The sequence below is a fragment of the Nannobrachium achirus genome, assembly GCF_963921795.1.
Source record: "Nannobrachium achirus genome assembly, chromosome: 6".
Lineage (NCBI taxonomy): Eukaryota > Metazoa > Chordata > Actinopteri > Myctophiformes > Myctophidae > Nannobrachium > Nannobrachium achirus.
In genome coordinates, this window is record NC_137815.1 from 64,032,898 (window position 1) to 64,057,035 (window position 24,138).

The 24,138-nt window shown below is 42.9% G+C and overlaps 1 protein-coding gene across 3 annotated transcripts in view; it reads left to right on the forward strand.

Moving 5' to 3' along the window:
• flnba (filamin B a) overlaps positions 1 to 22,527 on the forward strand; it is a 101,782-nt gene extending 79,255 nt beyond the window's left edge. For 2 of the 3 annotated variants that reach the window (XM_080727674.1, XM_080727675.1), the window contains 13 exons: positions 759 to 932; positions 1,412 to 1,570; positions 2,345 to 2,548; positions 5,144 to 5,296; positions 6,088 to 6,210; positions 10,611 to 10,877; positions 11,975 to 12,112; positions 12,854 to 12,969; positions 15,339 to 15,471; positions 17,805 to 17,981; positions 18,482 to 18,700; positions 19,057 to 19,272; positions 20,022 to 22,527. In XM_080727674.1, the coding sequence (XP_080583800.1) occupies positions 759 to 932; positions 1,412 to 1,570; positions 2,345 to 2,548; positions 5,144 to 5,296; positions 6,088 to 6,210; positions 10,611 to 10,877; positions 11,975 to 12,112; positions 12,854 to 12,969; positions 15,339 to 15,471; positions 17,805 to 17,981; positions 18,482 to 18,700; positions 19,057 to 19,272; positions 20,022 to 20,209 (2,267 nt within the window). In that variant the 3' untranslated portion in view covers positions 20,210 to 22,527. Of the gene's footprint in view, positions 1 to 758; positions 933 to 1,411; positions 1,571 to 2,344; positions 2,549 to 5,143; positions 5,297 to 6,087; positions 6,211 to 8,495; positions 10,590 to 10,610; positions 10,878 to 11,974; positions 12,113 to 12,853; positions 12,970 to 15,338; positions 15,472 to 17,804; positions 17,982 to 18,481; positions 18,701 to 19,056; positions 19,273 to 20,021 lie in introns of those variants that run through there. The other variant, XM_080727676.1, reaches the window with a different exon arrangement.
• The last annotated feature ends 1,611 nt before the right edge of the window (positions 22,528 to 24,138 follow it).

The following is a 24,138-nucleotide window of genomic DNA, read 5'->3' on the forward strand; positions in this document are numbered from 1 at the left end:
GTGTGTGTGTGTGTGTGTGTGTGTGTGTGTGTGTGTGTGTGTGTGTGTGTGTGTGTGTGTGTGTGTGTGTGTGTGTGTGCTCAAAACCTATTGCAAATGGTTGACAAACTGCATTGTAATCAGTGTGCATGAATTTCCGTATCAGCATGAAAAAAATATGGGAACTTCTGAAAGCAATAACATAGACAATTTACAATTACGTTACGTTAGCAACTGCTGAGTTCAGAGTGAAAAAGCACACAGCTGCCCCTTAAAGGAGTAGTTCACCCCCAAAATGACTTTTTTTCTCATGCCATGGTGACTAGAGTTCAATAATATGTTTTGGTTTTTGTCACATTCCTAAGACAAAAATTTGATTCGAGTAAATTTACCCCCATTGATTCCTGATGGGGACCCGTTTCGAAACGGGTCCCCATCCGGAACGAATGGAGGTAAATTTATTGTTATCACACTTTTGTCTTAGGAATGCGACAAAAAAACGAAAAATATTATTGAACTCTAGTCTCCATGGCATGAGTAATCAATAGAAAAAAAGTCATTTTGGGGGTGAACTACTCCTTTAACTGGTCGTTCGTAAATAAGCCACAATGAGTGCACTCTACAACGTCACCGCCCACTGCACTCACTACACTGAGAGCACACACCCGGTGTATATTTCCGAATGCACCCTTAATCTCTCCCCATTTGTATTTGTAGCAATCTGTCTTTCTGTCTTAACTCTTCTCTCCGTCTCTCCTGGTCATCTGTCTGCCCTTCAGGCGGTCTGGACCTGGCCATCGAGGGTCCCTCTAAAGCGGAGATCAGCTGTCAGGACAACAAGGATGGGACGTGCACGGTCACCTACCTGCCCACCCTGCCCGGAGACTACAACATACTGGTCAGATACAACGACAAGCACATCGCTGGGAGTCCCTTCACTGCTAGGATCACTGGTGAGACGGAAGGGGGGCTGAACTCATCCTATTCATTCACAAGCATACGTACAGTATATCACTGGAAGCTCCTGCTAACAGCAGTCTCTGGATGGAGTTGTAGAAAGACCTGTGGTTCTCAAACATGTGACCCCCTTATTTAGACCGGGAACCCCTATACGTAACTATGCGTTTCAATCCGAGAACCCCTTTTGGGGTAGTTGTAGCTATATACAGTATAAACTGTAACTACAGTCATTTTTGAATAAATATTTGAAGTTTTCCAGAAAACTTAGGTCAGGCTTTTTAGAATCAGCCTCAGGCCTAAATGAGTTATAAGTATTTGGCCACAGACTCCCTTCTGAAACGATTTTGTGCCAGGTACCCCTATAAGGGAAGAGCTGTGTCAAAGTTTTAAAAAGTATTACAAATAAAGCGGTGCTCATGCTAGCTGATGCTAACTGTTGTCTTGGTTCTGTTGTGTGTGTGCGTTGGCACAGAGGACAACCAGCGGAGGTCGCAGGTCAAGCTGGGCTCAGCGGCAGACTTTTCTCTGGACATCACAGAGACCGACCTCAGCCTGTTGACGGCCTCCATCAGAGCCCCGTCCGGACGGGACGAACCCTGTCTGCTGAAGAGGATGCCCAACAACCACATAGGTCTGTTCCCACCTCCAGGACACACACGCAGGGGCGTCACAAGGGGTGGGGGGTGGGGGGGAAGTGGGAATGAATTACTAGGGCCCAAGCTGGAGGGGCCTTAATTATTTTATACTTTAGCTATACTAAAATAGCAGATATACAAGCTAGATCTGCTATTTCCACTATTTTTGAAAATGTTTGAAAATATGAAAATTTTTCAACATGTAAACCAGGGTTCCCCAATAGGCGGCCCGCAGGCCATTTGCGGCCCGCGGGGGGCTACTGTCTGGCCCACACCAACCCCAGTAATAACGGTGGTATAAGAGCAGCAACAACACTAGTATATCGTCGTTGTCGGGTGGAAATCTCGTATCTACAAATTTGTACGTTCTTTCGCAAATCATACAAGGCCGTCGCACAAAAGTAGTGAAAACAGCAGATCTAGAAGCACACGACGCCTCGCGGTGCGAGGCGTTGTGTGCTTGTAGATCGGCTGTTTTCACTAGTTTAAATCATTTTTAAAATGATAAATGCAAAACGAATGGTTTTGGACATACAAGATTTACACCCGACAACGACGACGACCATAAGCTGGAGTAGCGGTAACGCCACCGTTGCCCCCTGCAATGTTGTGGCCCTCGGCTTGGTACCCTAGACATAATTCGGCCCTTGGGGAAAACTAATTGGGGAACCCTGATGTAAACGATTATGACAAAGTCATTGCGATTATGTCAAATAATTGCGATTAGACGATTATGTAACAATTGTGACAGCCCTACTCCTCTCCTCCAGGCATCTCCTTCATTCCCAGGGAGGTGGGAGAGCACCTGGTGAGCATCTTGAAGAACGGGGTCCACGTGGCCAACAGTCCCATCACCATCATGGTGGTCCAGTCAGAGATAGGGGACGCCAGCAGGGTGAAGGTCCACGGAGAGGGCCTCGTCAGGGGACACACCTTCACCAACTCCTGCTTTGTGGTGGACACCAGGGAGGCAGGTTGGTACAATATTATGTCCTATAGCCACTGGTTTCCAAACGGTGGGTTGGAACCCATTTGTGGGTCACGGGCCAATTTCTAAATGGTCAGGACTCAAATATAAATCCCTTTCCTACATTTCAAAAATATATATATTTCCAAAGTTTTTTAAACAAACACATCTAAGAAATTCCATGAATTAAAACAAATATATCATTATGAAGTAGTGAAAATTGCCGCTCTACAAGCTCACAACGCGTCACTTCGCACCGCATTGTGAGCTTGTAGATCTGCTATTTTCACTAGTTTGGGTCCCGGGCAAACGTCTAATTTCTCTTTTGGGTCTTGAGCTAAAACGTTAGTGAACCTCTGTGTTATACCATACAATAAGTAACCACTTCATACCTATACTATACTTATTGACCAGTGCCCCTCAGGACTCTATGCTACAAGCTTGCAACGCATCGCAATGTAACGTGTTGTGAACTTGTAGAGTTTCTGAATGTTTTTCCCCAGAATAGAGCTGGCTAGGATTTGTGTGGTTAATTAATTTTATCTTTCCTGTCTCTCCATACTTCTTTTCTTCTTCCCTCCACTCCACTTACTTTTTCAATAATAGTGTTCCCTGTCTTGCATTCCTCTTCCCTGCTCACCCTCTCCTCTCTCTCTCTCTCTCTCTCTCTCTCTCTCTCTCTCTCTCTCTCTCTCTCTCTCTCTCTCTCTCTCAAGCGCTCTGCCACCTACCTCATAGCATTATTATGTGTTTTCACACCCTCCTGTGGTTTTGTTCTGTAAACGCAGAAATTAGACCACGAACAACCTAATGTGAGCAAAGGCCACCGGTAGCCAAGCAGCCTGCATTTGTTACCGTGTTACTGAACTCAGGTTTCTGTCCGTGGCAAACCAAGCTCGGGATATTTAATGGAACTAATGATTACCTTGACGTACAGTAATACGGCCCAGGCCTGTTGGGGTGTAATTGCTAAGAATTGTTAACCCATTTAGGCCTGAGATTATTGAATGCTTTAACTATAGAAAAATAGCAGATCTACAAGCTCACAGCGCGGCACCGAGTGCCGCGCTGCGAGCTTGTAGATCTGCTATTTTTGAAAAAGTCGTGAAAATGTGTGCAAATCTTTGACTTGTATGTATTTTTAAAGTGAACATTTGTAACTAAAATTTTGCTTTTGGGTGGTCCCTAGAACTAAATATTTTGTGATGGGGGTCCTTGGCCAAATACATATAATTTTGGGGGTCCTTGACATGAAAACGTTTGAGAACCACTGACATAGTAGTCTCTCAAGAACAGACTAACTGAGCTCCATTCAAGTGAAAAGGACCTTTTCTTTGACGATGGCTGGCCAGATTGCTGACATAGAAACATAGGTTTTTCAAAAAATCTTAGAAGGATTCAAAAGACACTTATAGAATCGGGTCAAAATTCTAATTTTCACTATTTTTCAAAAATAGCAGATCTACAAGCTCGCAGCGTGGCACTCGGTGTTCTCAGTCCATTTACTGATTACTGCCATGTCTTCATTAACAGTACATGTACTGGTGGAAAGTGTTTAGGAAAGAAAAATGTTTTACGAGTGTGACCTCAATTACAGAATGGAAAACCACAAAGCCACAATGGTTTCCTGGAAACCATGACAACAACTGTTTGTCTTAAAGCCACAGTCCTGTTTTTGGCTATTTTTAACCTGTGTTTATTCATCCAGGGAAAGTTGGCTGAGTGCAGATGTTCATTTTTTTATTATTATAGCAAAACCCTTTCATACAGTTACACACGTTGACACCTAGGAGCCGCTCAGTAGTCGGTACAACCGCAAACAGGGGCGTCATAAGGGGGGGAGTGGTACTGAGTTACTAGGGCCCAAGGTGGAGGGGCCTTCATTATTTTATACTTTAGCTATTGAAAAATAGCAGATATACAAGCTCACAGCGCGGCACCGAGTGCCGCGCTGCGAGCTTGTAGATCTGCTATTTTTTAAAAGTCGTGAAAATGTGTGCAAATCTTTCATTATATGTATTTTTAAACGAACATTTGTAACTAAAATGTTGCTTCTGGGGGGGGGGTCCCTGGAACTAAATATTTTGAGATGGGGGTCCGTGGCCAAATAAATTTCATTTTGGGGGTCCTTCACATGAAAAGGTTTGAGCACCACTGACAATAGAAACATAGTTTTTTTCAAAAAACCTTAGAAGGATTTGAAATATTCAAAGACTTGCACAAATGTTCACAATTTTTCAAAAATAGCAGATCTACAAGCTCGCAGCGCGGCACTCGGTGCCGCGCTGTGAGCTTGTATATCTGCTATTTTTCAATAGTTAAAGTACCCAGTCGAATTTGGTGCGACACCCCTGACCACAAACCACTGTTCCCCACACTAGTTCGCATAGCTCCCCCGTTAACCCCCACCTCCCCGTTCGTCCTCCCCGTTCCCCATGTCCCAACACTTTGGTCCGCACACACGGGCGACAGAGAAGAAAATGGACTGAAAACACGAAGCTCACAAACTTGCGCAAAAAGAGTCGCTACATTCATTGAATGGGCTTCATCTGGCTATGCGTGGTTGATAACCTGCTGTCTTTATATTGGTCTTTTTGTGCAGGTTACGGTGGCTTGGCTTTGGCCATTGAAGGTCCCAGTAAAGTGGACATCCAGACTGAGGACATAGAAGACGGGACGTGTGGGGTCTCTTATTGTCCCACCGAACCAGGAAATTACATCGTCTCCATTAGATTTGCAGAAGAACATGTTCCAGGTAAAAACTATCGGAGAACAGGTCCTACTAGCTAGCTAGCTAACATGGTTCAAGTTTGTTTGTTTGTTTGTTACCTTTATTTAAACTCGGGATACAATTGAGGGCAAGCCCTCATTCACAATGTAGCCGAGGTACAACAATGTCAACAATAATATATACATTTACATAGATCAATGAATATTGAAATACGATCAGAAGACAGGATATTTGAAACTGAAGAAAGTTCAAGGAACTGAAACTAGGAACAATTAATTAAAACATTTACATTCTTAAACAAAGGTGTTAGAAACCATCGTTCTGAACTGGCCCAAGGCCGGCAGAGATCTTATTTTTAAGGATTTCTGGAGCTCGTTCCACGCAAGTGGAGCATTTATAGAAAATGCTGCTTTGCCAAGCTCTGTATCAGCAAATGTAACCTCGCTTGAGCGAGTCTGGTAGGGACTAGGGTCCTGATTCAGCATATAACAAATATACGGGGGGAGCAGTCCTGAGAGAGCTTTAAAAATGAAAAGATACCAGTGCTTATCATGCCTCTCGGATAAAGAGGATAAACCTGTGCTCCCATAAGTGAATATTATTGGCTAATATCATCCTTTTATCTGCTATAGCAGTCATGTAAACTGTGTTTCTAATGTATTTACTTGAATACAGCCATAATAATTATATGGAATCAAGTAGCAATTCTATAATATATTTGCATTATATGTAGGCCTGTGTATGTGTGATATGAATTTATACACTCATAAAGAAATCCCATAAGAGATCAAAGAGAAATGTGTTTGTGCAAACAGGAAGTCCTTTTACTGTGCGTGTGACGGGGGAGGGGCGTATCCGAGAGAGCATCACCCGACGACAGAGGGCCGCTAGCGTGGCCAGTGTTGGCAGTGTGTGTGACCTGAACCTCAAAATACCAGGTAACACGCACGCACGCACGCACGCACGCACGCACGCACGCACGCACGCACGCACACACACACACACACACACACACACGTTTACATATGAAACAAGGCTGTCCACGAGGCCAGTGTTGACTCAACTTCTAGTATATCGTCGTTGTTGGGTGGAAACCTTGTATGTCCAAAACCGTTCGTTTTGCATTTTTCATTTTAAAAATGACTTAAACTAGTGAAAATAGCCGATCTACAAGCACACAACGCCTCGCGGTGCGAGGCGTTGTGTGCTTATAGATCTGCTGTTTTCACTACTTTTGTGCGACGGCCTTGTACGATGAAGCAGCGCTTTACTTTGCGAAAGAACGTACAAATTTGGAACTTGGAGATACGAGGTTTCCACCTGACAGTGACGATATGCTGCATATCTGTATGCAGCATATCATTACTGTCTCCATATTTCCCACTTTCTGTGTTGTTTTTTTTGTTTTGTTTTTTTTGCGTAAATTAATTCCCCACTTGATCATACGACTAACTAAAGCATCAAAAGTAGCAGATCCACAAGCTCGAAGTGCGGCATGAAGCGACACGTTTTGAGATTGTAGACCTGCTACTTTTGTATTTATTTTTTAATCCTGAAAAGTTAATTCTTTGGACATAATGAGGTTTACACCCGACAGAGACGATATTCTGTTAGACACAAAAGAAGAATAGAGACACGTCCACAATCCACATCCTCCCTTCTACTGTACATGCGCATCTACTGCCTTTGCTGTCTATATTCTTGTATTTACTTATCATACTGCCTCTGTAATAACTCTTACTGTTCTCTGAAGTCGACTCCATCCTCCTCCCTGGCTGGTCATGGAAGACTTCCAAAGGCGATTCCTGTCTGTCCATTTCATTCACCTTCTATATGGACTTTACAGACTAATCGTTCAAATACCAAAATATAGGGAAAAATACTGTATACTCGCCACTGGGAGGTTTTATTTTTTTCCTTTCTTTTTTCCTTTTAGTCAGAGTTTGAGCAAAACTAATTGCGGTGGCATCAGCTACTTCATGGCCATTCTGTATAATGATTAAAAAAAAAACATCTTTGTTGTCCTATGTTGCAAGCAGGGCAAAACACTGCATGCAGTGTTTTAAAGTGAATTTATCCAGGAGCAAAATGAGTTTAACACGTCCATGGGGACATCCTTGTGTGAACAAACATTCCTTGAGCAGATGTGACGCAAGATTACATGCACCAGATGTGTTCATTTGATTGTACTTTTTACACGCTCTTGTTGGTTATTTGTTGGGAATCATTTAAAAAGTCATATTTGATGAATTATTACTTCCGGTCGTCCGCCTACATTGTTTTTTTATGGCGGTGGGTTTGGCTTTTCTTAGAAAGGCATTTAACTGTCAAATGGATTCACACAACGCCATGAAGTGTTGTGTAAAGTTTGAGCATGAGCCAACAGAGAATTAATAACTTGACACAAAAAGGACACATCTGAACTAATTCACGTAACACCAAGAAACGTTGTGTGCCCATCCACAGATATACTGTAACTTATAAGAGGGATAGTTGTTGGCCCGATCAAGCAAAAGAGGTGTTGGAGAGCTCATTTATGAACTATGAACAAATATAATGTTGAACCATCAAACAAATGGAAATGGAAAATCTTGACGGTTGCATAGGGCGTTTTGAAGTTAACTGTGTGACAATAAAAAAGAACAGCTTATACAATTTTCTATTCATAAAAGTGAGACCAGCAGTACATCTCCAAAGTGGATGTGGCTTCGGGGCTCTATGCTGTCTCCATAATACAGCTGCACCTTTTCATTCTTCTCTCTGTATCAGCCACGTGCACACATAGACAATAGACATCGAAGGGGTCTTGAGCCCCTGCCCCTTTATCCGTCTGTAAAAAGTTACCTCTCCAGACCATGAATGCAGTTTTTACTATGGTGAAAGAAATACAAATGCCCGACTTTCCATGCCATATCTGAAGGCAGTATTCAAGAGAATTGCCTTGTCCAAACTCCCCTGAACTTGAATGCAGCATCACCAGTAATGACTTGATAATGCTTAGTTCAGTGTGGTATCAAGCACAGAAAATAGCCGACCTCCAAGCTCACAACAGTTGTGAGATTGGAGGTCTGCTATTTTCGATATTTCCACCAAATGGCCCTTTAGAAATTTTAGCCCCTGCCTCTCTAACATTCTCTGCACGTCCTTGCTCTGTATCACTTTCTGTTTCTGTATCATTTTCTCTCTCTCTCTTTCTGTTTCTGTGTGTCTCTTCTCTCCTCAGTCAGTTGGTTTCTCCTGGTCTTGTCTCGGGAGCAGATCTCCTGTCGGTCCTCCTCTTCTTCCTCCTGTTCCTCCTCTTCCTCCTCTTCTCTCCATCGTTCCCACTGTTTCCTCTGGTGGTCGGGTAGACCCAGGAGGAGCGGCGGCCCCCCCAGGTCCCCGGGGGGGCCCCCCCCCGCTGGGCACGTTGCCCACGTGACTGGCCTCTCACGCCTGCTTCTGGGAAGGAAAGTGGCCGGGGCGGCGACGAGGGGCATTTGGATTGTTGATGCCCGCCGCCACCATGTCCTGGTCGGGGGCAGCGCCAGTTTCAGGGGGGAGGGTGGGTTGTGTTGTAAGGGCCTTGAGAATACGCTGAAACACACCAGCAGGTTGGCACCACATGGCGCTTGGCATTGTTTGGCTACGTGCGTGTGTGTGTGCGTGCGTGTGTGTGCGTAGGGCTGTCATCATTGCTATTATTTGACATAATCGCAATTATTTTGTGATAATCGTCATAATCGTTTACATGTTGAAAAATGTTCAATATATATAAATATATGTTCAAACATAAAGAATAGTGGAAATAGCATATCTACAAGCTCGCGACACGTTGTGAGCTTGTAGATCGGCTATTTCCACCATCAATGTTCTTTTTACAGTGTAAAGTTGTCAAATATGTCCTTCATTTCTTTGTATATTTAGGTTATGTGTCGTATCTGCCATGTGCAACTTCAAAACCTACAAGCCAAAAAGAAATGTAATCGTCAACGACAAAAGCACAATTCAATCGTAAATCGCAATTATTTGAGTGACAATTAATTGTCATGGAAAATGTCATAATCGTGACAGCCCTATGTGTGCGTGTGTGTGTGTGTGTGTGTGTGTGTGTGTGTGTGTGTGTGTGTGTGCGCGTGCGTGGGGGGTGCATGTGCTGTCGTTTAATGGTCTGATGCTACACATTAAAATGTCATCCATTTCACTTCAACATTTGTTAAAACCCCTAAATTCTAATTCAATTCACATTGTATCAAACTGTATCAAATGTATATTTTAGAGACACTGAACGGTACAGTACATGTTTTTTTTAATTTGGCTAACCATTATCATTTAGTAAGAACTACTCTTACTGAGCTGTTCCAAGACCTGCCAGAGCTGCTTGCTGTTAAGTCACTACTTTTTAATTTTGTATGGTTGCTTTTATTTCTTTATTGTTGCATTTATGTTCAGTCAAGTAATGGCATTACTTTACTAGTTACTGCATTATAAAAGTAACTAGTTATGTTACTAGTTACCGTGTTTTTGCATTTATTTATGCACAAAGCGACAACTCTCAACTTTCATCTGAATTAAATGAGACGCTGCGCGCAGCTGCAACTCCTCTGAAGTTAACTTGTCGGCTATTTTTCACATAAAGTAAGGAGTAATGCGGCCATTTTAATGACAGTAACTGTAATGGTGTTACAGAGTTTGAAAAAGTAACTACCGGTAGTTATGTTACTAGTTACAGCGAAACGTTGTTGTGTTATAGTAACGCATATTACTGTAACGTTTTGGTTCCAACACTGCTCATCACTAAACTTCTACTCTCTCCTCTGTTTTTATTCTATCATGCTTCTATTCTATTCTATTCAGTTCGAACCGATTCTATGGTGCTCTATTATAGCATGCTATATTCTATTCCAGTGGTTCTCAACCTGTGGGTCGGACCCCCAGGGGGGTCCCCAGATGATTAACTTAATGTGCAACATTGTTTTCTCACTCAACAGAAAACAAACCAACATAAAGTTTAAGTGTATAGCGGGTTTATGCACATTTCTAAAGTGAAAATGTAAGGACTTTTTAATATCTCTAAAATGACAAATTAAACAATGGCCAAGTTGTCAAAGATTAGGGGCAGAAATTGTGAAAATAGCAGATCTACATGCTGGGCATGTAGATCGGCTATTTTCACGATAGAACCGTGTTATACAAAATGTAATGCCTCAACTCTTCGTCAAGGTGTAGGGGGTCCCAAGTTAAAATATGATTAATTTGGGGGCCTGAAAAGGTTGAGAACCACTGCTCTATTCCATTCTGTTCTATTCTAGCTCTATTACATCATGTTCTATTATATTCTTCTCTATCCCAAATCAAGAGATCGACATCAACGAGGTCACTGCGGAGGTCACATCCCCGTCTGGAGCCAGCCAGTCGGCTGAGATGGTCGCCACGGGCGACGGAGCCTACTGCGTGCGCTTTGTGCCCACGGAGATGGGCGTGCACCACGTCAGCGTCAGGTACAGGGGCATGCACGTGCCCGGGAGCCCCTTCCAGTTCACCGTGGGGCCCCTGGGAGAGGGAGGGGCCAGCAAGGTCACTGCCGGGGGGCCCGGACTGGAAAGAGCACAGACTGGAGAACCTGGTGCGTACACACACACACACACACACACACACACACACACACACACACACACGCACAATTCGAATATTTGTCTTGGAAATTGGACAGAATATTATGATTAGTAATATACATCTATTTATATATTTTTGGGGTTAAGGGTTAGGGTTAGGGTTTTTTCTGATATAAATAATAAAGCATCACAATTTTAGCACAATAATAAATTACACTAATCATCCCCTCAACCATCGCTTTACAATCATGCCATCTGGATGAAGATACAGAACTTTCAGATGGGGAAGAAGTTAAGTTATATTAAGTGTATAACACGGTTCTATTGTGAAAATCGCTTTGCGAGGCGTTGTGAGCATGTAGATCGGCTATTTTCACAATTTCTGCCTCTAATATTTTTCAATTTGGCCAATGTTTAATTTGTCATTTTAGAGGTATTAAAAAGTCCTTAGATTGTCACTTTAGAAATGTGCATAGCCCTCGACACTTAAACTTTATGTTGGTTTGTTTACTGTTGAGTGAGAAAACAATGTTGCACATTAACTCACCCACCGCTATTTTTAAGACCCTTCTAATGGTCCACACCGCCAGGATTTTGCCTACCTTTAACGTGGGCGCGCGCGCGAATCCATTGCGCGATGGTTCACCGATTGCATTCACAATACGATCCAGGCACGGTAAGCAACAAAGCACTACAGCCTTCCATCGCTCAAAGCGAAACCGACGGAGCGCCACGCTGGTGTTGCACAACATTGAACCGGATGACATTTCGGCAGACAGGATACAGGCGTCGTTGTCCCGCCCCCCCATTTCCGTTCTGGAACATCCAGATCCGTTTTTTTGTGAATAGGGCGCTTCCAGAGAGCGCTATGGACGGCGAATCGGCGATCATACTTTTTTGTTTTATAGTTATTAAAGCTAATTGATAACTCGTCATATTCGTCATAAGCAGAGTGGACCCATAACTATAGCTCGTCAAACTCGACATATGTAGTGGGTGAGTTAAGTTAATCATCTGGGGACCCCCCAAAATATTTTGAGGACTCCCCTGAGGTCCCGCCCGACAGGTTGAGAACCACTGATTTAGTTTCTGACCTCTCTCTCTCTAGCTGAGTTCAGTATCTGGACCAGGGAGGCGGGGGCTGGGGGGCTGTCCGTGGCCGTAGAGGGGCCCAGCAGGGCAGAGATCTCATTCGAAGACAGAAAAGATGGATCCTGTGGAGTCTCCTACCTAGCACAGGAACCTGGTAACACACACACACACACACACACACACACACACACACACACACACACACACACACACACACACACACACACACACACACACACACACACACACACACTCATATCAAGAGTTTAAATAAAGATTGAGGGGCAAGCCCCCTTCATTTACAATGTAGACTAGCTAACAACAATGGACACGATCCAAAGCCATTACAGATTGACAAGTAATGTGATTCAGAGTACAATTAAACAAGTCAACCAAAACAATAAACTAGAAAGGTGCAATTCTGGGAAAACAGAAAATGACACAGTCCTTTTATACCAGCCTGCGCCTTGTGGACTGCCTTGTGGACTGCCTTGTGGAGCAGTTTAGTGGCCTTGTGGGATCCACCAGAACAATAGTGCGTTTTAGCAACCACAATAATAAATTAAAACATGTGCAATCACGGTTAAAAGTGACTTTTGGGGGCGCCCGCTGGCCTACTGGTCAGGGCGCATACCACTTAGGCATTGCCACATAGGCATTGATGCCTGACGGCGTCGCCAGTTCGATTCCCGATCCGGACTAGTTTTGCCGCGTCACTCCCCATCGCTCCCCCCGTTTTCTGTCAGTCTACTGTCCTATCAATAAAGGCATAAAAGCCCAAAAACAAATCTTAAAAAAAAAAAAAAGTGTTAAGACTTTTGAAATCTATCATATTTCTTTCTCTATTACCCCCTCCCTTGTTTCTCTCTTGCTTTCTGTCTCTGTGTCTCTCTAGGTGATTATGAGGTGTCCGTTAAGTTCAACGAGCAGCACATCCCGGACAGTCCGTACCTGGTCCCCGTGGTCGCTCCCGAAAACGATGCCCGTCGCCTGACTGTTACCGGCCTTCAGGTGAGACATGAGGAGATGCCCCAGACACACTGGCTCCCCTGCGCTGCGTGGCACGGGGGCTCCAGCAGCTGCTGGTCCCACTGGACATGAAAGACACAGACAGACACTGACACGTCGAATACTGTGTGTCAAACAGAACCAAATGGACCTGGAAGGCAGTGGTTCTCAAACGTTTACGTTTCAAGTTCTTCCCTTCCCTTGGTTCCAATGTTGTTTTTGACAGCAAATTTTGATTTAGTTTTAGTCATAGTCTTTTGAATAAAATGTAATTTAGTTTTTGTCATAATTTAGTTACCTGAAAAGTTTTAGTTTTAGTCTAATTTTAGTCTACTAAACATCATGTATTTTTAGGCGACTAAATCTACAGTTGATTTAGTCAACTAAAATGTATTTTGGCAGGCCTTGATGGCATCGTAATGACTGATTTTACACTTGGTTGTGTGCTGAAAATAGCAGATCTCTCGCAACGTTGCGAGCTTGTAGATCTCCTATTTTTAGGTCTATTTTGTTCACTCTAAGTGTAAGGGTCCATTTAGTGCCCAACTATCAATCATTTAGCTGGAACCCCCTCAAAGACACCTGGAAGTCCCCGGACCCCACATTTGAGAACCAGAAAAATAGAAAAACTACAGAGCTCCGGATGGTCCGCTCCAGAAGTGACCTGTCAGTGACTGTCTGTCTGTCTGTCTCTCTGTCCACGTCGTCCATCCTGTGTGGAATTAGGGGTGCTTCTCTTCTGTTTCACCTAAAAGCTTCTAACAGCATCAACATGGACAACAAGCTCACTGGTTGCCAGCTACAGCAGAGAGAGGCAGACCCCAGCAACACTTAGTCCTTGTCTTTAGTGAGCATGTTGGCAGTGGTGGACAAAGTACTCAAACCCAGTACTTAGATCAGGGTTAGGGTTAAATTCAGATACTCAAATATGACTTAAATACAAGTGGATGTTTCTCTGTACTTGAGTTAAGGTAAGTACTTGGCTGCTTTTAAAAAAGACATGCTTTTAGTATACAAAAGTAGTAATTACAAGGTACATTTGCTTTATAATATCAATGCATTGCTGGATTAAAAACAGCCGTTTTCCCCCAAAATAAGATTTTCCAGAAATCTTCAATAATCATCAATAATAGTGAAAATAGCAGATATACTAATGTAATTTTTCCTTCCTAGAAGTGTATTGCAGTTTGACTTTGAAATGTAGTGGAGCAAAAGTAATAGAATAGATACTTAAAGGGATATTTCACTTTAAAAGTAAAATAAACCATATTAAAAAATATATTTATAAGAAATGAAAAAAGTAATGGAAAAATCACGGCATGTACTTGTAATGCGCGAGGGGCCGTGATTTTTTCCAATACTTTTTTCATTTCTTTTTTATTTAATTTCAAGTGAAATATCCCTTTGAGTGAATGTACTAGGTTACTGTCCACCACTGCTTGTTGGGTGCTTGTAGCCTGTAGCACCGTCAGTCTGCCTGCCTCTGCCTGCTGGAGCTGCACCAATGAGAGCACAGGTAAGCGTAGAGGGTAGAAATACATGGCTCATGGGTCTAGCCTCCTTTCAATTTGTAGAACATTTCTAGAATTTCCGTGAATAGTCAATGGATCCCAGAATATGGCCACTCGCGGAGCAGCAGCACCATCTACGGGCAGCTGCAGAGAACACATGCCCTCATTAGCATCAACAAGGCTGCAAGTGGAATGAATGTGAGCAGCTTCAGTTTCACATCAGAGGACCTGAGCTTGTTCACATCACGTGGGCTCTGTTATTAAGGTGGCGAGACGATGCCCAAATGGCTTGGTGGATTTCATGTAGGAACTGCTCTAAGTGCTTGTCTCACTTAGCAACAGACTTACTCCCTAGCTTCCGCCGTGGCCTGTAGTCTCCTCTTCAGACTCCACCTAAACCCATAGCACTTATCGTAGCACTCGCCTACCCTCAATGACCATTACATGAAAGATAGATAGCATTTTTAGGTTTTTATAACGTTTTTTTCTTTTTTTTTTTTTTTACTGATTAGGTGCTTGGTCTACCTACGTTATTTTTCTAGATTGATATTGCTATGCTTTTGATGTACTGCTCTGCGTGTGTGTGTGTGTGTGTGTGTGTGTGTGTGTGTGTGTGTGTGTGTGTGTGTGTGTGTGTGTGTGTGTGTGTGTGTGTGTGTGTGTGTGTGTGTGTGTGTGTGTGTGTGTGTGTGTGTGTGTGTGTGTGTGTGTTCTACCTGTTCTGTCTCTGTGTGTCTATCTGTGGACGCAGTACAGTATGTATCACGTGCACGTGTGCTAGAAATGTTTGTGTAAATATATGTGTTTGTTTGTGTGTGAGACGTCATTGCTTACGCTCCCTGTGTTACCTAACCTGCGTAGGAGTCAGGGTTAAAGGTCAACCACCCAGCATCCTTTGCGGTGCGACTGAACGGAGCTCAAGGTGACCTGGAGGCCAAGGTTCACAGCCCCTCTGGAGCGCTGGACGAATGTGCCATCACTGAACTGGACAAAGGTACCACAGTTAGCTCATTAGTTTGATCATTTGTTGCTGTCACTGCTGTACTGCAGTGGTCCTCAACCTGTGGGTCGGGACCCCTAGGTTGTCCCCAAATTATTTGGGGGCGGTCCCCAGATGATAAACTTAATGTGCAACATTGTTTTCTCACTCAACAGTAAACAAACCAACATAAAGGTTAACTCGCTCCCTGCCAATTAAATATGGGCTTTTTGGCTCATATTGCCATAAATCTCCATAGACTTCCATGTAATTTATAGTGCACAGATCATGCACGCCCATGCACAGATCATGCACCATGTTTGTGCAGGCTGTTCACAGCTTTCAAACAAAAAAATCAGATTGGAAATCCGTTCAGGCATTCTTGAGAAAATAGCCATTATGTTTTACATGTTATGTAAGCAAAGATGGCTGCCCTGTATGAAAGATGGGGTTGTATGGGGGGTGGAACATACAAAATCGCGATTGAAATCATTTTTTTTTTCTTTTTTTTTTTCTAAGTAAAAGTCGATTTAAGTCGTTTGGCAGGGAAGTCCATAGTGAGATAGTTGATCTGAAAGTCGTTTGGCACTGAACTAGTTAAGTGTATAGTATAGAGGGTATCTACACTTTTCTAAAGTGACAATTTAAGGACTTTTTAATGCCTCTAAATGGCAGATATTGTGAAAATAGCACAGCGTAGATCTGCTATTTTCACAATAGAACCGTGTTATACAAAATGTAATGCCTCAACTCTTACTGCTCGTCAGGGTGGGGGGTCCCCTGTTCAAATAGTAGTATTTTGGGTGTCGCGGCCTGAAAAGGTTGAGAACCACTGCTGTACTGGACAGAAGTTATTTAATTTTGTTAAATAGACATGTACAGTAACTCATCACATCACTGTATGCACCTTTCACATCACTATATGTTTTATTGTGAAATATTTATGTTTTTCCTATGCACCGTACAGTATTTATATTGGACAGTGAATATTTAATTTGTGTACTTGTTTCTCTTGCTCTGAGCTCTCTATTGTTTTTCTCTTATTGTAACTCTTCCTTCTAGAATGTTGCAAGCTTGTATGAAAAAGGTGACAGCAAAAAAACATTCTAAATGTGCTCAAGTTTATTTCCTGTTGCAGTGTTTGCCAATATTAACACTTCAGATGCCAAACTTCGGCACTCCAACACATCGCTATTTCGACCACCTAAACCTAACCTTAGCCCTAACCCTAACCTCAGTAAAACTAATGCTGTTGAATGCTAACCTGCCGATGCTGGTGAATGCTAACCTGGTGATCGGAATGGGGATGTGTCGGAATGGTGACCTGCCCGACGGGTAACCCAAAAACGTCCAGGAGCGTGATAAGAATTACCGTGGTGCAGCGCCACGGCCCCATTAACACGACCAGGCACGTGTTAGCTGGTTACCATGGTAACCAGGTAAACAGGTGCTGCGGCAGACGCTGGTAAGCGAAAAAAAAAAAGTCATATCCCATGATGCTTCGCGAAAGCAGCTCTTGCTCCACTTCACTTCCTCATTCACATCCATTCTATCTGGGCTCAGTAAAATGGCTTTTCTCCCTTTGTTTATCCCCCATTGCTCGTTTGGTCAAGGCACGCCATGTTCTTTTCGCCGCGGTTGTATTTTTGCCGTGAACTGGGGTCGCCGCGCGTGTGCACACCGCCACCAAAAATCTGGTAAAAACAATAGGAAAGATACATGGCATCTTATCTATCTATTTACAATTGGCTTAGAGGCCACGCCCACTTCAAGCACGGACATGAAGCCTCCACAAAACGGACATGCTTGAAGCCTATACTCACACAGGCACAGAGAGAGAGAGAGAGAGAGAGAGGGAGAGGGAAGGGGAGAGGAGCGGGCAGTGTATCGAATTACATTTACAACAGAGAGGGAGGGCTGTGTGTCACACACACACACACACACACACACACACACACACACACACACACACCGGAAGTGCGTCCGGCGGTCAAATATGTCCGACCGGAAACGTGCGCTCCGCCACAATAAAACCCCACAATATATATATATATATATATATATATATATATATATATATATATATTTTTTTTTTTTTTAACTTTTTTTTCCAAAAACTTTTTTTTTTTCCAAAAACTTTTTTTTTTTGAAAAAAAAAAAGTTTTTTAGTAAAGAAGCGGGCTCGGACTCTAGATGTGAGCGGCCCGAAGGGCCGCGAACCTCTAGTTAATCTACATTAGTTATGACAACACTATTGCATCCCAAGTGTTAATAGCTGATGGGTAATAAACTTGAGCCCCTTCTATATAAAAAACAAACACTAAACCTCTCCTCCTGCCTTCGTCCAGATAAATATGCCATCAGGTTCATTCCCCGTGAGAACGGTCTTCACTCCATCGACGTGAAGTTCAACGGCAACCACATCCCAGGAAGTCCTTTTAAGGTCCGAGTGGGAGAACCAGGTCAGACTGGAGAGGCCGGTCTGGTCACGGCGTCCGGAGCGGGACTGGAGAGAGGGACGACAGGTACCCGTCCCGTCTGGGTCATGTCTGTCTGTGGAGGGGGTCTGGGACCCCTAGGGGGTCCTCAGAGTTACTATAGGGGGTCCTCCAAATCTGTGTGTGATAGAAACTTTTTTTTCTCCTTTTTTGCATTAACCACTTGAACCCTACTGTCCACTCCATATGCAGAGGACTTTAGCCAAAAATAGCACAGTGTAGAGGGGAAAAAAGAGCACACTAAGTACAGAGTGAAAGGTCAAGTTTATTAAGTTGACGGTTCAAATGGTTAAATATCTGAAAACACAAATTGACATGAATCCAAAATACACTGACGATTGTGCTGTCAAACGATGAAACTATATGGAATCTATGAAAAGGTTGTGGGGGTCCCTGCTTCATCTCTCTCTCAACCAAGGGGTCCTTGGCCTGAAAACGTTGAAGACCCCTGGGCTAAAGATTCGTTGTTGGTAAACTTTGTGTTTGCTCTTTCTTCCTTCCTAACTTCCTACGTTTTCTCCTTCCAGGCACCCAGTCGGAGTTCCTCATTAACACCAGTAAGGCGGGCCCCGGGGCCGTGGCTGTGACCATCGAGGGCCCCTCCAAGGTGAAGATGGACTGTGAGGAGTGTCCAGAGGGTTATAGGGTCCACTACACTCCCATGGCCCCCGGAAACTACCTCATCAGCGTCAAGTATGGGGGACCCAACCACATCCCTGGTAGTCCATTCAAGGCTAAAGTCACAGGTACAGTAGGCTGCTCCAACTGTGGTCTGCTTCTGCTAGTAAAAAGCTCTTAATTTCTTTTAAATATATGATTTTTCTTTTATGTTGATATTTATTTGTTACCCGTAAAGATTTGTCCACGACCCACAAATGGAACAGGCACAGTGTTTCTCTTCTCAGTCTCTCTCTCTCTCTCTCTCTCTCTCTCTCTCTCTCTCTCTCTCTCTCTCTCTTTACAGCATCAATAGCAGTTTCTTATAAACTAAAGTTACAGTGGCTCTACTGCATTCTATTGTAATCTAGTTTACTCTATTCTGTTCTAACGAATCATTTGACTGAATAAGCAGTGCGAGTCACATCCGTTCCTCCTCTATCAGGCCCTCGGCTGGTGAATGTGATCAATGCTAGTGAGACCTCAACTCTGACACTGGACCCCCTGCTGAGGGCCTCCAGCAGCAGCAGCAGTCTCTCCCAGAGCGCCCTGCCCAGGCAGGCCTACTCCGACGCCAGCAAGGTGGTCAGTCGAGGCCCAGGACTCAGCAAGGCCTTCGTTGGTCAGAGGAGCAGCTTCACTGTGGACTGCAGCAAAGCTGGTAAGATAACAATAAGGGAAACGCGTCACACTTGCAAATGAATTCCGTCCTTGTCCCTTGTATGCCCATATATGGAGATCCCTGATGGCATCAATATTAAGCCCATAGCTTGGAGTGGCCATATATGGACATGTTTGTTCAATCAATGGGAGTGGGAATCAGTAGGGAATCAATTGGTCGAGCTTCACATGACAGTTAGCTTACTGTAGATAGAATATAGTCACGTCGGAAACCGTCAGCAACCACACTTGTAATTTCCAATTGCATCTTTTCTATTATTATTATTATTATTATTAGTAGTATATATATAGTAGTAATTGCAGTAGTAGTTTGATAATAGCTCGATAGATCAACCTGCCACCATCGTAGACGTCTGTACTACTGCTGCGTATACGTGTCGCCATGGGAACCAAAGTGTTCAGTGAAAGGGGAGGGACCCCGTCGCCGACGGATGTTTGCTTAACAATTTTGACCGCTACGGCGATTACGTCATAGCAGCCGTAGTCCCGCCCTGCATTGCGGTTGTAGAAACGGGCTGCTTAAACTGGCTAATGATACACAGACGACAACAACTACTGTATTTAGTTGAAATGCAGAAATCAGTTACCTGTTCATCTCTCCGCCACTCTCTCGCTCCTGTTCCTCAATCACTAACCGCGCATTTCTCTTGGCTCCCTTCCCCTCCCCTCCCTTCCCCTCCCTTCCCTTCCCCTCCCCTCCCCTCCCCTCCCCTCCCCTCCCCTCCCCAGGTAAGAACATGTTGCTGGTAGGAGTGCAGGGTCCAGTGGTTCCGTGTGAGGAGGTGCTGGTGAGGCACTCGGGCAGGCAGCAGTACAACATCAGCTACGTGCTGAAGGAGAGAGGCACGTACATCCTGGCCGTCAAGTGGGGAGAAGACCACATCCCTGGATCCCCCTTCCAGATCTCTGTCCCTTGATGCGCCTCGCCCTCCTCCTGTGCTGTGTTCCCTCCTCTCGTTCTCATCCTTTCTTTGTATTCGTCTCATTTTCCTTACCTCTCTGTTCCTTTCTCACCCTCCCCCTAAGTCAGTGGTTCTCAACCCGTGGGTCGGGACCCCCCAAGGGGGGTCCCCAAATTATTTTGGGGGGGTCCCCGGATGATTAGCTTAATGTGAAACATTGTTTTCTCACTCAACAGTAAACAAACCAACATCAAGTGTAAGTGTCTAGAGGGTGTATACATGTTTCTGAAGTGACAATTTAAGACTCTAAAATGACAAACATTAAACATTGACCAAATTGTCAAATATTAGAGGTAGAAATTGTGAAAATAGGCGATCTACATGCTCGCAACGCCTCGCAATAGAACCGCGTTATACAAAATGTAATGCCTCAACTCTTAGTGCTCGTCAGTGTGGCGGGGGGGGGTCCCGAGTTCAAATATGATTCTTTTGGGGGTCGCGGCCTGAAAAGGTTGAGAACCACAGACTGCCCTAAGTGACAAATATGATTGATGTTTAACAAATTAATGAAGGTAGACCCCAATGATTAGGGAAGCCAAATGGTCCATTTAAATGGTCTCCGATATGGAGCTACTAAATAAATAGAGGTTGGAGAAGAGAGAAAGAGATGGAAATTATTTAAAAAGTCTGCATTTATTGATCTCGGCCACCCTGAAATTGTTCTAAATATTGATGATATAAATATGGATTTGCACTTGGATGTTTTTATTGCTTGATTGGTAAATTAATATGATTACAGATGTTTTTTTTAATGTGAAAAGAATATTCCTAAATGCCCTGTTGACTCTCCTGATATTAATGACCTAGTTGACCTTACTGTACTTATTATGTAATGAAACCCCACCCCAATTTTCAATATATATTTTTCTTTAATTGTACTTTACAGCACTTTGCTTAACCCATTCAGAACGGGTACACATTATTGTGTATCATTATTTTATGCTTTAACTATTGAAAAATAGCAGATATACAAGCTCACAGCGCGGCACCGAGTGCCGCACTGCGAGCTTGTAGATCTGCTATTTTTGAAAAATCGTGAAAATTAGAATTTTTACCCGATTCTATAAGTGTCTTTTGAATCCTTCTAAGGTTTTTTGAAAAACCTATGTTTCTATGTCAGCAATCTGGCCAGCCATCGTCAAAGAAAAGGTCCTTTTCACTTAACTGGAGCTCAGTTAGTCTGTTCTTGAGCGAGTACTATGTCAGTGATTCTCAAAACTTTTCATGTGAAGGACCCCCAAAATGATATTTATTTGTCCACGGACCCGCATCTCAAAATATCTAGTTCCAGGGACCACCCAGAAGCAAAATTTGAGTTACAAACGTTCGCTTTGAAAATACACATATTCAAAGATTTGCACACATTTTCACGACTTTTTCAAAAATAGCAGATCTACAAGCTCGCTGTGAGCTTGTATATCTGCTATTTTTCACTGGTTAAAGCATTCAATAATTCTAGGCCTAAATGGGTTTTTAATGTGCTATTGTAATAATGAATTATTATGATGTTGTTCTAGAATGTTGTGTTCTAGAATGTTGTGTTCTAGGACGTGTTGCAAAAGAGGCTCTGTGGACACGTGTTCAGAGCAGAGAGAGATGTTAAAACTGTACAAGTTTATTTACTACTGACGTTTATTATTGTTGTTGTCGTTGTCACTATGAACTTGAGTTCCCAGAATCGATGCGTACGTGCCTACCGTTGCCAATAAACAATCATGACTTCATTATTTTCCAGTTGCCTTCACGCTGCTGTTTAGTGCTGTATGTGAAATCAGACCACTTCAACACAACTAACACTACTACACACAATACTGTAATACATGGACTGTATGTTCATAGAAAACTAAAATCTGGCTTAACAAACTTTTGTTGACAAATGTGTGTGTGTGTGTGTGTGTGTGTGTGTGTGTGTGTGTGTGTGTGTGTGTGCGTGTGCGTGCGTGCGTGCCCTAAAAACTGCCTTCATATAAACTTGACCTGTCCTGACAAAAACATAGTTAGTTCACTCAACATAATGTATAGCTGGATCTCTTTGTTTTGCTGATTGCCATGACTTGGCTAGTCAGTGTTGGTTGTGTTGCAGGGTCGGCCTGATCACTGATTAGTTCTGGTACCAAGTAGATAGTATTTGTCTGTTATGGGGATGTTCTTTTTTTTTTAAGGAATTGTTTTTCTTTCATTTTGTATTGGTACCTGGTATCATAAAAAATAAGGCAGAAAAGATGTACATTTATGACAAAAAATCAACTGGAATAAAACATAAATCATGTTCACTGTGTGTGCGCGCGTGTTCTGTCCTGATAGGTCAACTCAAAAATATACATTATGAATGCACCACTTAAAGCTATATTTAAAGAGGAGGTGCCATAGTTTTGTAATTTTTCTGGTTTTCATGTGTCTAGGAGGTTGACAGTACTTCATTAGACCGCCTGGTGTGGTTGTTATGAGCAATTATGTATTCCCTTTGTATTTGGGTTTTTTCCTGGAGGCTGCCACCTTCAAAAGTCAAAAGTGCCGGTCCTAAAACACAGATACAATTACATCATAGAATCAATCCCTCCCCTTTTACCATTCACCCAACACTGTGGCTGTGGCTAACTTCAGCTGGGTCACCACCCACCATGACAACCAGGCATACTTAATGAACTGAAAAATCATGGCACTTCATCTTTAATTTAAAATGGAGTTTGTAAATTGGGAATACAAAACTCCCCACCGATTATGCATTATCCTTTTATGCCCACATATGAAGATCTCTGTCATTCTAAAGACGGCGTGCCATGATCTAAAGCGGTGTATTTTGATTGGGCCTTTTGGACTCGAAGGCTTTCAGCTTTACAGGAAGAAACCAAAAATACACAGGGAAGACATTTGTATATTATAACACACATCTGTCAGAGTAATGTTAACTTCATAGACACATACAAAACAGACAAAGCACAAAACTATGGCACCTATACTTTTTAACATTTTAATATCTGTATAGGCTTATTTTACTGGAGATGTAGAAGTGTTGCAGCAGTGCTTTTCGCTGCAGGGCTGCAACCCACACATATGACTTTAGTTCATCTATACTGCAGAGGTTTGAGACGCCTGCCTCCTACACAGTACAAAGCCTATACACAACGTTTTCCAACAGTACAGTGTATTAGCAAAATACAAGTAATTTAAAATGAGTTCAATGCATACACAGTGCTTAATTTGAGGGGGAACAAGGGGGAACATGTTCCCCCACCTCTTTGATTGGATCCGGCACGTATTTGATTGGATCCGGGACCTTCCCTGTCAATCAAAATAGTGCTGTTTGGTCATTAGAGACCAAATAGAGACCTTTTTGGCTGCAGCATTTTTCTTTAATTTATATTTTTGTGTTTTTATTACATTTCTTGTAATTTTTCTTATGGTGCTTCCTTTTTTTAATGTGCCAGTTGATGCCAGAATGATCTATCTGAATGATAGATCATTCCAAATTGATAGATTGACTAGTGTGCCAAATGTTGCTGCTAATGTTATACTGGGTGTGTAGACCTGTTCTGTTGTGATGTCTTGTATGTAAGCAAGGATTGTGTAATTTTTTATTTCTGCCTCTTGGCCAGGTCACACTCGAAAAAGAGATCATGTCTCAATGTGTTTTTATCTGGTTAAATAAAGGTTAAATAAAATAAAAATAAATAAAAAAGACCTACATTTAGTTAAAAAAGATTACAAAAAAACAACAAAACAGAACTGTAAATTATACAGATTAGAGTTTACGTTTAATTTCATAATCTGCACCCATTATACTCTGTGATTTGGTGTCTACCAGATTACATTGTTGTGATTCATATTTGAGTACTGCATACCTGCCAACCTCAGCCCGTCAGAAAACCGGAGATTTCTTGGGG